Source organism: Gigantopelta aegis, chromosome 9 (genome assembly GCF_016097555.1).
Source record: "Gigantopelta aegis isolate Gae_Host chromosome 9, Gae_host_genome, whole genome shotgun sequence".
NCBI classification, from domain to species: Eukaryota; Metazoa; Mollusca; class Gastropoda; order Neomphalida; family Peltospiridae; genus Gigantopelta; species Gigantopelta aegis.
Window position 1 is genome coordinate 3,604,539 of NC_054707.1, and position 15,645 is coordinate 3,620,183.

At 38.6% G+C, this 15,645-nt stretch overlaps 1 protein-coding gene across 1 annotated transcript; it reads right to left on the bottom strand.

The window, feature by feature from the left end:
• Positions 1-7,671: 7,671 nt before the first annotated feature.
• LOC121381174 (sec1 family domain-containing protein 1-like) lies at positions 7,672-11,148 on the bottom strand. The gene has a single exon (XM_041510350.1). The coding sequence runs from the start codon at positions 11,107-11,109 to the stop codon at positions 9,214-9,216; it is 1,896 nt and encodes a 631-aa protein (XP_041366284.1). The 5' UTR covers positions 11,110-11,148; the 3' UTR covers positions 7,672-9,213.
• Positions 11,149-15,645: the final 4,497 nt, after the last annotated feature.

The window sequence follows — 15,645 nt, forward strand, 5'->3', positions numbered from 1 at the left end:
GCGCTTCAGACAGAAAATAAAAAACGACCATGTTCTCCCAAGAAAGAAAAGAAGATATACTCTACTCAACTTCCAAATGTGGTAAGAAGACAAAAGGTATACATCTGGTACCTTCCGACTCTTCTGAAGAGGAAGATGAATGTTTTTGTCTTGTTTGTATGGAACCCTATTCCAACAGCAGACCAAGAGAGGTTTGGGTCCACAACGCCCACAATGCGTATACATCAGGAGAAAAACTCTATATTTGCCATAACTGCGATTCATGCTCTGATGATAACTGAATGTCTGCAATTGTTAATGCATTGTGTCCCTACAGGGATTTCTTGTTTGATTGTTTTTAATTAATTAGTTTTAAGAAAGTGTTATTTTGTCATTGTCAAACTATTTTATGCAATGAAACTGAAAATTCCATATAGAGTAATGAAATTTGAAAATTCCTTGTATATATTTAGAGTAGGCCTATATGCTTTAACAAAAAGAAGTAACTATAGCCTACGTTAGGCCATGCTTGATCTTGCTTAACACTAGTAACTTAATTTTGATTAATAAAATGTTTTTATTATGAAATGTATAAGCAAAGTTTTACCTTCCTTTCGTTTTAATGTGTGTTCATGCTTATTTCCAAATAATGTTCATGCACGCTGTCCCTGGCACATATATCAGCTATCTGTGCTGTCTGTCCAAGACAGTGCAGTTGCTTAGTGGTTATCTGAAGAATTACTAACAAGGACATCTAATATATACAGGTAATTAGAACACATGGCAAGATATAGTGACAACCAACCTCATAATGGGGCAGGTTGTCTCAAAATTGTTATATGTTTTAATGGTCAATATGTTGTACTTTGAATTAACCTTTGCCAACTTAACTTTTACAGTATATGGCCGATATATAGCACTAAAACCAGGGAGGGATATACATTGACAATAACATTTTACAAATTTAAAAACGTCATCTACATAAAAAGTGTGACAACCAACCCCGGTCTCCCCTAAGTAAAATAGCATTATGCATCTTAATTCCAGCACTGAACATGGATGTCAAATCATCCCATAGTACTGCATTTGGAAACCGGTTGATACGTTCAGTATTGTGACGGACGGGGGGACAGATTAAAAAGAGAAAGAGAAACTAGCAGATAATCAAATAATTATTGTTATTGCTGAAATAGTTGCTCTACATTGTCTCACTTGTACGGGTACTCGAGTCCTGCGAGTGGACTCGAGGCTTGCTAGACTCGACCCGTACCCTCGAGTACTCGAGTACTCGTGGAGACCCTATAGCTGACATGTTTGTCATCTAGTATGTGGAATCTGTGTCATTGTAATGGTTTTGTCAAGATTTTTCAAGACAAAATGTGGAAAAAATCTAACGAAAAATAAAAGCAGGAGAGCAATTTATCGTAGTTGTTAACATTTTGGTTCAGACTTTAGCTGCTAGTCGAAAAAGAGTAGACCATGCCCTTTGAGGCAGCTGGTTTTCTCTCTCGTTATTCAGTTACTAATACAGTTGAAAATGTCACCATCTCGGACCGAGGGCTGGTAGATTTTTCAAACCCTGCATTATCTGTGTGGTCCTTCAACCATATTATGTTAGACGTCATATAACAGTAAATAAACATGTGTTGAGTGGACATCGTTGAGTAAAACATTCCTTTTTTCTCTCTTTCTTGAAATGCTTCAGGACTATTTTTAAACATATTTTATTATGGCAGAAGTGAACGCAGTGACTCACGTCTAACGAGATGGTGCTTTTCGGTGCACGAAATATACTCTTCAAAAAAAGAAACGCAAAAGGGTACAAATGGGTTATAACTCCGATTTTATGTTTCCTACCGGTTCATGCTTTGTGAATATAAGGTCATTGCTTGTCCCAAACACATTCCCACGGTTACATTCGATAAAACGCAGCTACTGTACAATAAAGTTCCAAAATGTGAATATTCGCAAAAACGCAGGCACGTGCAAACCATGTCACCACTGCACGTGCGTTGTCTGCACGTGCAATATGAACACCGACAGTATAAAAGTGCAGGGTGTTCGCTTGCCTGGCCTCTGTATCTGGCCGACAGTTGACAATCCAGGACATGCCACGTCTCAGTGAACCGCAGAGAAACAATGCCATCGGCCGACTAGACGCAGGCGAATCCAGAACGGCCGTTGCCAGGGCATTCCATGTGTCCCCAAGCATCATCTCCAGACTGTGGGACCGTTACCAGCAACATGGATCAACACGTGACCTCCCTAGATCCGGTCGACCACGGGTCACTACCCCCGGGCAGGACCGCTACATCCGGGTAGGCCACCTTCGGGAACGATTGACTACTGCCACCTCCACAGCCGCAGCAATACCAGGTTTGCGCAGGATATCCGACCAGACCGTACGGAACCGCCTACGTGAGATAGGAATTCCTGCCAGACGTCCAGTTCGAGGTGTCATCTTAACACCACAACACCGTCGACTCCCGACTGCAGTGGTGCCAGATTCATCGACAATGGCCTCAACTGCGATGGAGACAGGTGTGGTTCAGTGACGAGTCCCGATTTCTACTCCGACGTCATGATGGAAGATGTCGCGTGTATAGGCGTCGTGGTGAACGTTATGCGGCAAACTGCGTGCAGGAAGTGGACAGATTCGGCGGGGGTAGTGTCATGGTGTGGGCAGCCATCTCACACACTGGCAGAAACTGACCTGGTCCACGTGCAGGGCAACCTGAATGCACAGGGCTACATTGACCAGATCCTCCGGCCAAACATCGTTCCAGTTATGGCCAACGCCAACGCAGTGTTCCAACATGACAACGCCAGGCCTCACACAGCACATCTCACAACGGCTTTCCTACAGAACAACACATTAATGTCCTTCCTTGGCCATCGATATCACCGGATTTGAACCCAATTGAGCATCTATGGGACGAGTTGGACCGACGCCTCCGACAGCGACAACCACAGCCCCAGACCCTGCCCGAGCTGGCAGCAGCCTTGCAGGCCGAGTAGGCCACCATCCCCCGGGACGTCATCCGTACTCTGGTTGCTTCAATGGGCAGGCGGTGCCAGGCAGTTGTCAACACACGCGGAGGCCACACCCGGTATTGACTCCAGATGACCTTGACCTTGGTGGTGTGTCCTATCACTTACTCACAATGGACTAGAGTGAAATGTGAACAATCCTGCAACATTTGGTAATTATCGGACTCACCATTAAATAATTAAATCAATTCTCCAAATGTTACGACAATGTGGTTTTGCATTTCTTCTTTTGAAGAGTATATAAACAAATATTGGGAAGGTTTCATCCGTCAACTGAATTAGTGAATAAATTAATATTTAACGACATCAAAATATGAATAAAACACTAAATAGCTACAGATGGTCAAATACGATGTAAAAATGAACGAATCGTCCACGATTTAGGAGGGAGTGGAGGTGGGGGCTGTGTATTGAAAACATCAAATCAATTACCAGTTTCTGGCCATTAGTCGATTTCTAATTATGCCCAGATAATAAACAATTATTATTTTGTTTTGGTGAAGAATAATTTGTTTGTGATCAAAGGAACGGACGCAACACATACATAGAGAGGAAACCCGATGTCGCCACTTCATGTGCTACTCTTTTTGATTAGCAGCAAGGGATCTTTTATATCCACCATCCCAGACAGGATAGTACATACCACGGCCTTTGTTACACCAGTTGTGGAGCAATGGCTGGAACGAGAAATAGCCCAATGGGGCCACCGACGGGGATCGATCCTAAACCGACCGCGCATCAAGCGAACACTTTACCACTGGGCTACGACCCGCTCCCCAATTTCTGATCACTACTGAAAATATTCACCATAGTCATATGGTCGAATTTTCTCAATAGTGTCCGTTTTAACTAGTATTCCACGACTGGCATATCAAACGTCTTGTCACGCATTATCCTCGAGTCGACTGCATAGTCGTTGAATGCGGTGTGTAATGTGTGCCTTTGTGTATGCGCCCGTATGTATGGTGTGCGTAGTGTGTATAAAGTTAAAAGTTAGTTTGTTTTGTTTAACACCACCACTAAAGCACATTGATTTATTAATAATCGGCTATTGGGTGTTAAACATTTTGTTAATTCTGATATGTGTAAAGTGTGCGTAGTGTATATGTACCAACTGTATGGCATTGGTTGACAATTAAAAAAATATCTATATATATCTATGGCATTCTATCCTGAGACTCGACATCTTAGGAAAGTAATTTTTAACATTTCGCGCCTATACATGTGGGACACAGGACAGCACATACCAAGGTGTTTGATACACCACTCGTAGAGTACTGACTGGAATGGGAAATAGAAAAAGAAAGGGATGTTAAATGAAAGTTAAAAGTTTGTTTTGTTTAATGACACTAGAGCACTCATTGATCAATCATCGACTATTGGATGTGAAACATTTGGTAATTTAGTAGCAAGTGACCTTCAATATGCACCATCCCACAGACGGCATAACACATACCACGATGGGAATGGCAACATTCCGCTCCAAATGACATCTTAACACATTTTAAACAACAGCTATTTGGTGTGCAACATAAGATGATTGAAATAATCAGTTTACATCTATAGGGTAATCCTATCACAAATACTCCGTTTACGTCTATAGGGTAATCCTATCACAAATACTCCGTTTACGTCTATAGGGTAATCCTATCACAAATACTCGGTTTACGTCTATAGGGTAATCCTATCACAAATACTCGGTTTACATCTATAGGGTAATCCTATCACAAATACTCGGTTTACATCTATAGGGTAATCCTATCACTAATACTCGGTTTACATCTATAGGGTAATCCTATCACAAATACTCGGTTTACATCTATAGGGTAATCCTATCACTAAGCAACAAAACAATTTGTTTTATGTAATGAAACCACTATAGAGTACATTGATTAATTACCGTTGGCTATTGGATGTCAAACATTTGTTAATTCCAATAGTCTTTAGGAAGTTTTGTTTTGTTTAACAACACACTTGAGCACATTGATTTATTAATAATTGGCTATTGGATGTCAAACATTTGTAATTTTGACGTATAGTCCTAGAGAGGAATGAATGAAATGGTTTATTATGCATTTAACACATTTTCTTTTACGGTTATATGGCATCGGACACATGGTTAAGGACCACAGAGATATTGAGAGAGGAAACCCACTGTAACCACTTCATGGGCTATTCTTTTTCAATTAGCAGCAAGGGATCTTTTATATGCACCATCCCATAAACAGGATAGCACATACCACAGCATCTGATGTACCAGTCATGATGCACTGGCTGGACCGAGAAATAGCCCAATGGGCCAAAGTCCTAGAGAGGAAATCGGCTAAATATTTCCATTAGCAGCAAGGGATCTTTTATATATATATGTACCATCCCAGAAAGGATACCACATACCACAGCCTTTGATATACCAGTCGTGGTGTATTGGCTGGAACGAGAAATAGCCCAATGAGCTCCAATGGATCAATCCCTTCAGTGTGCCCACTGGGATTTTGTCCATTCTAACCAGCACGATACAATATATATCAAAATCTGTGATATGTGCTGTCCTGTTTTCGGGAAAGAACATAACAAGGTCCCTTGCTGCTGTTCAGTAGTAGTCATTGTGACAAAAGATAACCACAAATGTCAGATACCAAAATGACTAGTTTTTAAACACATGCTGAAGTGTTTGTTTAACCTTGTTTTGTGGTTTTCAAAATGGGTATAACAAAACAAAAATAATCGAATGCAGGATGATATATTATTTATATTCTTATTTGTCATATCAACAGTACAGTCTCTAAATATTTTACTCATGTAAACCAATATATACAATGATTTTGATGAAAACATTAACTCATGTGCAGTAGTATGTACATATTTTGAACTCTGTGAGATACAGAACATATATCATATACATGTTTCTAACTCTTGTGTATGTTTTAACTCGATAAGATTGAGGTAAACAATCTTATAGATTATAAAGAGATACCAAACCGTTAACTTGCACCCAACACTACTAGTATATTCTAAATACTGATGACACAATTATTAATAGAATAATGTATTATTTGTTAAAATGTTTTAAAAAATAAATCATCATCCACAAACATGTATATATACACAACATTTATTGCCCTGAAAATGTGCCTGGTCCTCTCTTATGTGCTTAGTTACTGGTTAGTGAGAGAGAAATCTGCGTTACACCCACCCACCAAGCTGTTAAACTCACTGGATGGAAGCCGGTACCGGTATGCGAACCTAGTACCTACCAGCCTTGTTTGATGGCTTAACCACTACACCACCACAGAGCACAGGAAGACACTACATGTAGCTGTATTTTATAGAGTAAAGTGTTTGATGTTTTACACCCAGGACTAAGTGATCCACACATACATCATCCGGACACAAATCTCCGCTAACTGGGCTGTCTGTCCAGTACAAAGGGTTAGTTGTTAGTGGTTAGTGAGAGATCAGAGGGTAAGGTCTTACACCTACCCATCAAGTCGTTAAAACTTGCTCTGGGTGGGAGCCGGTACCAGGCTGCGAACCCTGTACCTACCAGCCTTTTTGGCCAATGGCTTATCCACGACACCACTCAAGCTGGTCATTATTATGTTTCCAGTTAACAGAGCCTTTTTGGTGGCTAAAATCACAGATTGAATACATTTATTTTCTAGTTTATAATACCAGTGTCTGCATATCCTGTATGTTTCTGATTGTGTGCTAATGTTGGTACATGTACCAGTTATTTTCATTGTGATATGTATACTTTTATACGTAAAAAATTATTTAGTCCGTGAAAGAAATTTTTGGGTATGGCGCTATGGAATTAAATGAAACCAATCAACAGGGGGTCTTGGGTGCCTCCACCAGAAAAGAAAATGGGTGAAGTTTAGGATCAGGGTTAAGAAAATCATACTAATGAATTCTGTCAAAAAGTGAACTTAAATTTTTTTTTTAATCTGCAGACAACTTTGCGTATGGTGCCATACCCATTTTAATCTTTGGCAGAAACCCTGATAGCAGCAAATTCAAGACTCCTTTAATTAATAATGACCAAAGATCTACTGAATATTGGTGTAGATATCTCGAACAGTAACACAAACTGCTGATCTGTCTTAATTAAATATTGATTTTTATTACGGTACATCCTAATACCTTCCTCTGGGGTTTTCTTGACCTGTATGACCTGAAGGTAATGTATTAATATTTATATTAGGTTGTATAATTTCAATATTAAAAGGAAGTGTCAAAGTTGCATAATGAAGGAAATGGTTTATTTAACGACACATGCAACACATTTTATTTACGGTTATATGGAGTCGGAAAGTTGCATAATGAGTCAACTAAAAGTAAATATTAATTTATCTTTAAAAGTTTAAGCATTAGGGCTAGAAAGGAAAGGAATATTTCTTTTGCTTAATGACACCTCAGCACATTTTAAACTATGGTTATTTCGCTCGTTAGATACATTTTAAAACATCTCGTTGTAAGATAAATGGTATTTAACGGCCACTCATGTATTATTCTCCATGCCGGTCATGTTTTTAATAGTTTGCAACACAAACCAGTCAAACAGCAGCCCGCCTCTTGGTATTAAAATGGAGACTACTACTTTTCATGTGGCGTAGTTAGTGATCATAACAAAATATCGAAGAAGGTAAACAAAATAATGTTTATTAAATCTATTCTGAAAATAGTTAAATGATAATAGCATAACCAATATTGCACAGAATATGCTGCAATGATTAATTCTTCTTCTTTTTTAAGTTATTAAACCCCTTCATGCTTAAGCAAATATTTTTTTTTCAATATTAATTTTCAGAGTATGACTCGACCCACTTATAAACTTCAGTCGCTACAGTCTAAAATTCCTGAATACAATGATGAACTTGCATGTAAATGTTTAGTGAAAAATGTACATACATTGTATTTTAAATTAAATTAAGGGAAATAACTCATTCAGCAAATACAGATACTGCTTGAGTAATAAGTCAGTATTTCACATTAACTGCAAGGCTCAAAATTGACACAGACATGCAGCAAATATAAGTAATTTTGCATCCATATTTTTTTTTTTTACAGTATTGCAAATATTGTAAAATACTTGATCGAGTGACAATACTCATGCTTTTAATTTCATATCAAGTTTTCCACATTGCAATTGAAACAAAGTTAATTTTTGGACTAATTTATAGACCTGCTTCTCACTTGATCATATATGATAAAATTTTAACCAATATTAGTAGGCTTAATACACACATTCTATCCATTTTATTATTATTTTAAATAGGTTCGAAAACCTATTGATCATATAAATTCATCTAGAATTTTGGTCCCCTGACAGAAAGACTTCTGTATTTACTCCCCATTTGGGGTATAGAATTAGCAATATGAACTGAATATTGCATTAAACACTACAAATGACGTAATGCTAAGTATTGGATTCGAACTCCAGACAATGGGTACTGTAGCCAGGCACTCCTACCACGTGACCTCACAGTGGTACAATTAACATTGTATTTTAATACTTATAAACCTCCAAAGGTGTACTGTGATTGAATGAACCGAACATCTACGGAATAAAACGAACTAAAAGTCCCATAATTTCACATTCTGTCTTCTGTGCTTAATGTTTCACAAAAGCATCTTTGTGGTGGAAACATTACACAGAATTCCAAAATGGCTATTTATTCTAAGACAAAGCATAGCGATATTGGAATACAAAATATAAACTTATGTTGGTTTTATAGAATAAAATTATTTAAAAGATATTGTATATACACTGTGACTGATTTGGTCGTATAAGTGACAATTTTTTTCATTTGGCGCCCTAAAACATTTTATACTATCTATATGAAAATACAAATAGGCGCCATCAGACTCCTAGATGGAAAAGTTGAAGTAGAGGGCTGTGCATAACTATCCCTAACCCTACTCTAACAAATACTTTGAAAATTTGTTGGGGGGGGGGGGGGAGGGAGAGGAATAATGAAGACTTCCCATATCATGTAATATCAGTAATGATAAACCTGGTATTAAAAAATGTCACATCAAAGTGTGTGTTGAGCAAGCACAATAAATTTTATGCAGTAACAAAGATAAATTTAACAGTTCAAGATATTATCGATCTCTCTTGACAAATGTTAGTCTCGTACGTTTTAAAACAAATTAGAATAAACAGTAGTAGTACAACTTTCAGATTTCATTGCCAAGGTGCGAGAGCTGTCTCAAAAACTCTGACGTGTTCACCAAATTACTGCACCCGTACACAATTCGTTTGGGTACCGACTTGTGCTTGGAATAGTCAATAAGGTTCTGGTACTCAATATAATTTCCTCCGCCGACAAGAAACACAAACGCATCCTGGTAAGGTGACTTGTTCCGTGGCACGGACGAGCTGTCTGCTCGGAGCAGCTTGGGGTCGAAGTATCTGTACTCGTCAACATCTTGGTGAGATTTGAGCTCCATCAGGGCATCTACGATCCGAGTGGTCGGCAGACTGTGCTGCTTGACCGACAGATTCTTCACACCTTCCATCACAAACTGGGAGCCCTTCGAAACGAGTGTGGAGAACATGCTGACCGTGCTGATACCCCCTCCACCATACTGGCTGGGGGCTGCGGTCATCTTTGCGTAGGCCTTCCATCGACGGATGTACTGGATAGACGCGACATCGCAATTAGCTCCTTGCAGTGCGACACAATACTGGTCGATCTCGGCTTCGGACATGGGTGGGCCGCATAAGAGGGCAATGACAAACAAGCGAACTTTATCTTCAGGTGTTCCCGCTTCTGGATCAGAAATCAAATCCATCAGTGATTTGTCCAATAACGCTTTGCTCATCATTTTCTCCTCGGATTCAAAATAAATATCTAGTTTTCTCCCTTTGATCTGGTCTAGCAGTGCTGTAGCAATATTCATGTGCATGTCTATGAGACGTTTCTTTTCCAGCAGCTCGGGAAGAGAACTGACAGCCGATGTCAGCCTCGCAGTGTTGTCTGACAACATGCTGATGGCTGAATCGTCCTCCCCTTCTAACCCCATGGCCGCTTTTAGTTTCTTCACTTCATCTTCTTGTGTCCTGTAGACATCCAGTTCCTTCTGTACAGCTTCTGCGACTGTTGGAAAAGGACTACCTTTGTGCGTTTGCCAAAATTTGTCGTTCATGCTCAAGTCATAAGTTTTTTTCTTTTTCAGTGGTCTTGGGGAACCTGCTTGTGATCGGATTTCCGAAACTTCTTCTATTTCCACTCTGTTCAGCTTAAGGTTTAGAACATCATGTGCTAGTGCCTGGTATGTCCACGTGTGGTGTAGCATAGTTGCAAGATCAATGTTGCGGTCTAGGAGTACCAGTAGAGGGCGCTGAAAACTGAACTGACCTGGTATGCTTTCTGCAGCAAACAAGCTATTTCTAGCATCCCGGATGTTCTCTCTTAGTTTTTTGTCCAACTTTTCTGCTATCATTTCCGCAGCGTTTCCGCGTGGGCATCGAATGATTGGAACAACGCCTAGTGTAACAAACACCGAAAATAAACTATCGACTACGGTGTCCATTGTATGTTCAATTTCAGTGTCCTTGACATCTCCCTTATTTATACTGTAATAAGACATAGAATCTTTGTCTTGGTGTCTGAGAATGAAAAAATCATCCTCCAATGATATAAAATTGAGATACTGGTCAAATATTTTAACAACTTGAACCACAGAGTTGCTTTGAATTGCGGCGCTTGCGATGTCTTCTAACTTCTGACGCGATACGGCAGATATGAAGTTGAAATAATATGATTCGTAAAGCTGGTTGTTCAAATCTCGACATATTCTCTGGATATTTTCTTCCGTTGGCATAACGAAATAAATCGCCGGTACGTCTGGAATGGGGTCTCGGTCGGAGTGTAAATTCAAGTGCAGAGTTACTCCGATGTCGCGTAACTCTTTCACCGTTAACAGGGGAGATATTATATCTTGGCCAAACCTGTCGTAAACGAGGATTTTCCATTGAGGTTCCGACGATGACTGCTTTGTTGGAAGCTGGTTAAAGTTTAACATACGTTTCAATGCAGCCGTCTGCTTTTCTCTCAGTGTGGCTGCCATTTTCACGTAAAATGTCAGTGCTGACACCTACACGTGGCACTTCCGTATTTCGCTTTCGAAACAGTGTGACGGACAAAGGGAAATAACTCAATAATCACAAATTGACAACACAGAATGAGTCCCCATGAAAACGCGCATTGATTAGCCATAACATTAACAGAATGAGTCTATGTATTTCTATTACGGTAAAATAAACGTTGTTCATGGTTGACAGTGTGATGAATTTATCATTAAGTTTGTTTAAAGACACCACTAGACATTTATTTATTTTAATACATTTATTAATTCTGAGTCTTAGAGAGGAAATCCACTACGTTTTAAAGGCAAGAAGACACAGTAGATAGGTTTCAAACAGGAACACCCCCCCCCCCCCAACCAGGCCTTCTGCAGGACCATCTGCAAAAAGGGGAACACCTCTCCCATGCCCACCCTCTCTGCCGCCTCAATGTCAGATTCATTCAGACACCCCTGTTAGTTATACCTGGCTACGCCAGTGTGTTTGGGCACAACAGGTTGTAGCTCAGTGGTAGAGCAATAACCCAAGGTGTAATGAGTTGTTGAATTGATTACATTCAATGGACTAAAGTTTTCCCCCATCGCAACCAGTGCCCTATAATTGGTACAACAAAGGCTGGTATGTACTGTTCTACAGGGAAAGTGCAGTTAAAAGATCTTTGCTGCTTTACCAGGAGTAGCCTATGTGGCAGCAACAGGCTTCCTCTCTCGACCAAGTGTCGAATATTCCTTTCTTTTCCTGGGCGGGATGTAGCCCAGTGGTAAAGCATTCGCTTGATGTGTGGTTGGGATCAATCCCCATCGGTGGGCCCATTGGGCTATTTCTCGCTCCAGCCAGTGCACCACGACTGGTATATCGAAGGCTGTGGTATGTGTTATCCTGTCTGTGGGATGGTGAATATAGAAGATCCCTTGCTGCTAATCGAAAAGAGCCCATGAAGTGGTGATAGTGGGTTTCCTCTCTTTATCTGTGTGGTCCTTAACCATAGGTCTGATGCAATATAACCATAACAGCGGTTGCAAAACGAAGTACTAGTAGACGTTGGAACCGACAGAGTAGGAGTTGGGGGTTTATGAGAGCTACAGACAGTCAATAATTGGGGCACACGGGGTGGGGGGGGGGGGGGGGTCTCTACGGGCCGGAGTCTGTTACCACAGAAGTGTGCAATATTGTCCACTTGTAATGCATATAGTTGATGAAATTGTTGGCCCATGAATAGAACAAGTATGAATCAGTGTTTTTCCATTAAAAAAAAAGAGCTATTTTCCGTTTCATGTTTTTGTAAATTCCATTTCATTTCCGTTTCAGACTACAATATGTAATTGACAGTTGAACTAACATAAGTTGTGACAAATTAAAGGGTCCGAAAATTGACTGGCATCGACATTTGTCATTAAATCAAAGTAAGCCTACATATTAGTAGTGAAAAATACATCAGGAGCAAAGGCTACAATTGTAATAACTACATAAAGCATGATTGTTCAACAATTAAGTGCACTGCTGTATTCAACGGGGCTTAGGGTTCACAAAATGTAAACATTTATTTTATCATCTCTTTGACAAATGAACACCTGCAAATTGAAGTATGCGCATGACACAGCGGAAATAAAGTAACATTGCAACGTTCAGCCAGCCATTTTTTGCTAAACATTTGCAAACATATTTTGACTGGTGGTTCCCGAAATGGTCCTTCGGTTTAATGTGTAGCGTAAAAATCTGTCTTCCAAGACAAGCATTAGCGACAAACCGCTGGCTAAACTTACTCCTGGAAAAAAAAAATGTCCCATCTGCGCAGGCGCAACAGACTAAGCAGTAAACCAGCCCCAAGTTCAGCCAGCAAACATTTCACTAACGTTCGCAAAGTATTTGATTGGTTCCTAATGTGACCATTTGGTTTACTGTGAAGCGCATAATCCAGTCTAGCGTTTGCCAATACTAATAGTAATAGTACTGCATACGGGTCAATCGTCAGTTTTACAGCGTGTGGCAATAGTAAAATAGTAAAAAATTTAAATTCCGTTTCACAATGGGAATTCTATCCGTTTTCTGCAGTCGCGGAAACTCACTGGGTCTAGTGTGCTCATGAATCAAAAAAAATATATATTTTAAAAACAAAGGCAATGAGCAGTAATGGACGTTGTATTCGTGGGAAACTCAAAGTTTTCCTGAAGAAATTAACCCATAGAAGCTGATCTATACATTCAGACAAGAACCAAGAAAATATGAACTGGAGTCTCAGCAACTGTGGCAAAAATAGACGTCGGAAATGAGGGTAGTAAACGTCGCATGCGACGCGCGACGCCTTGTTTTGCAACCACTGTCATAAATAAAATGTGTTGAGTGCGTCGTTAAATAAAACATTTCCTTCCTTTCTTTTCCAGACATGCAGACATTGTTGTTGGTCATCACTTCTGGTATTATCTGGTACAACACATTTGCAGTCATTATGGGCTCCCTTACTACCTGCTTTTCAACCGTGTGTCAATGAACAGACCAAAAAAAGAAGTTAAAAGTTTGTTTTAATGGCACCACTAAAGCACATTGATTAATTAATCACTGGCTATTGGATGACAAAATTTGGTAATTCCCGACTCTTAGTCATCAGAGAAAACCTGCTACATTTTGGGTCTTTGCCCAGTTGTGCTGCACTGGTTGTAACAAGAAAAAAACCCAATCAGTTGAATGGATCCACCAACCAAGGTGGTTCAATCATGCAACAGAAGCACCTCAGGCGAGCACTCGACCAGCTGAGCTAAATCCTGCCCCACGAACAGCCTAATTTCTCACATGATCATTTATCCCACTACATGGCAGTTGTGTAGCCTTTTCAGTATTTAAACAATTGTCACAGAATATATATATATATATATATATATATATATATATACGAACATAGAATATATATATATATATATATATATATATATATATATATATATATATATATATATAGAACATATACAAACTGTATTGAAATGCAGGCAAAGTCAGTGATAGTGTGGAATGTTTTACTGATGTAACTAGTAACAGACTAGGAAACTGATCAGGTGGGATCAAGGAATTTCAGAAGCTGCACTCCTGTTGGCAGCAAGGAAGGAAGAAATGTTTTATTTAACGACACACTCAAAACATTTGATTACGGTTATATGCTGTCAGACAGATAATGAGAGAGGAAACCCACTGTAGCAACACACTGGGTTCTCTTTCCAATTAGCAACAAGGGATCTTTTATATGTAGCATCCCATAGACAGGATAGTACATATTATCACCTTTGTTACACCGATTGTGGAGCACTGGCCAAAACTAGAAATAGCCCAATGGACCCGATGTAGGGAGTTCGTCAGCTACAGATATGTGATCCACTAATAACACAAACACAACAAAGGATGTAATTTTTATTGAAATACTATAGCTTTCTATATAGCAAGATATATATTATGCTTAATACACTATTTTGTTCTGGAGCTAAATATAGTAAAATACAGATTCTAGATTACTAGCAACAGATTAATAGCAACAAGTAACTATTAACAAAACAAAAAATGATTTACTTAATAAGCCACTATTAATAAAAATACAATAACTTAAAACATATCTGAGACATAGGTTTGTCAATGAAGAGAAACATATGTTGTAATAAAAATGAATAAACATGCAAAAATACAAGAAATATTTGTTATTTCATAGGCAGTAACAATGGTGTTACGCACTTGTGTTTGTATTTTCTTTATCTAAATTGGAACACATAAATAAACAATGACAGAGACATTCATGAAACAGCATTTGTAAAGATAAAAATCAATGCTGATGCCTTTTTTAATGTCTTACTTGTTAAGTAAAGTATAAATATGTATATATAATTTCAAACAGATCATTTTAAAAAGTTCGCACCTATTGTACCTTATTGCTATGTGTACACTAAAATTTAAAAGGAATATCTAACACAATAAGTATATGACTGAATGTTATAAAAATCTTGTACATTAAACTTGTATGTCAAAATAAAGGATTTGAACTGGTTTTAAGTCAAGCTATAGAGATAATAATCTGAGGTTTATCAGTTTGTTCCTTTTATCACAGTAACAATCTCTTCATGATATACCATAATTTGAAAACATAATGCATTTAATACTTTATGTTGAATTTAAGTTACTGAAAATCACAACAATATGAAATGATAAAGTGTAAAAACATCTGTCAAAATAGTCATTAACAAGCATGATTAGTTAATTATTAACTTTAAAACATCTCAAATACGACCGAATTACAAGTAGTTTTGATTTTGTGAAAACAAAAAGATATCAAAATTCAATACTGAAACAAAGCCCTTTATGTAAATGTGTCTTCATATAAAATATAAAGGGCAGGAGTACCGTAGATCCCCAGCCCTGGCCTAATTTTAATATTAATCGCACAAGTATGAAATCTTATCAGTATGACCAATGAATGTAATTGTATTTTTAAACTATTTTCTTGCACTTTTCTCTGTCATTGAGACAAATGGATTTAGATTTTCTTT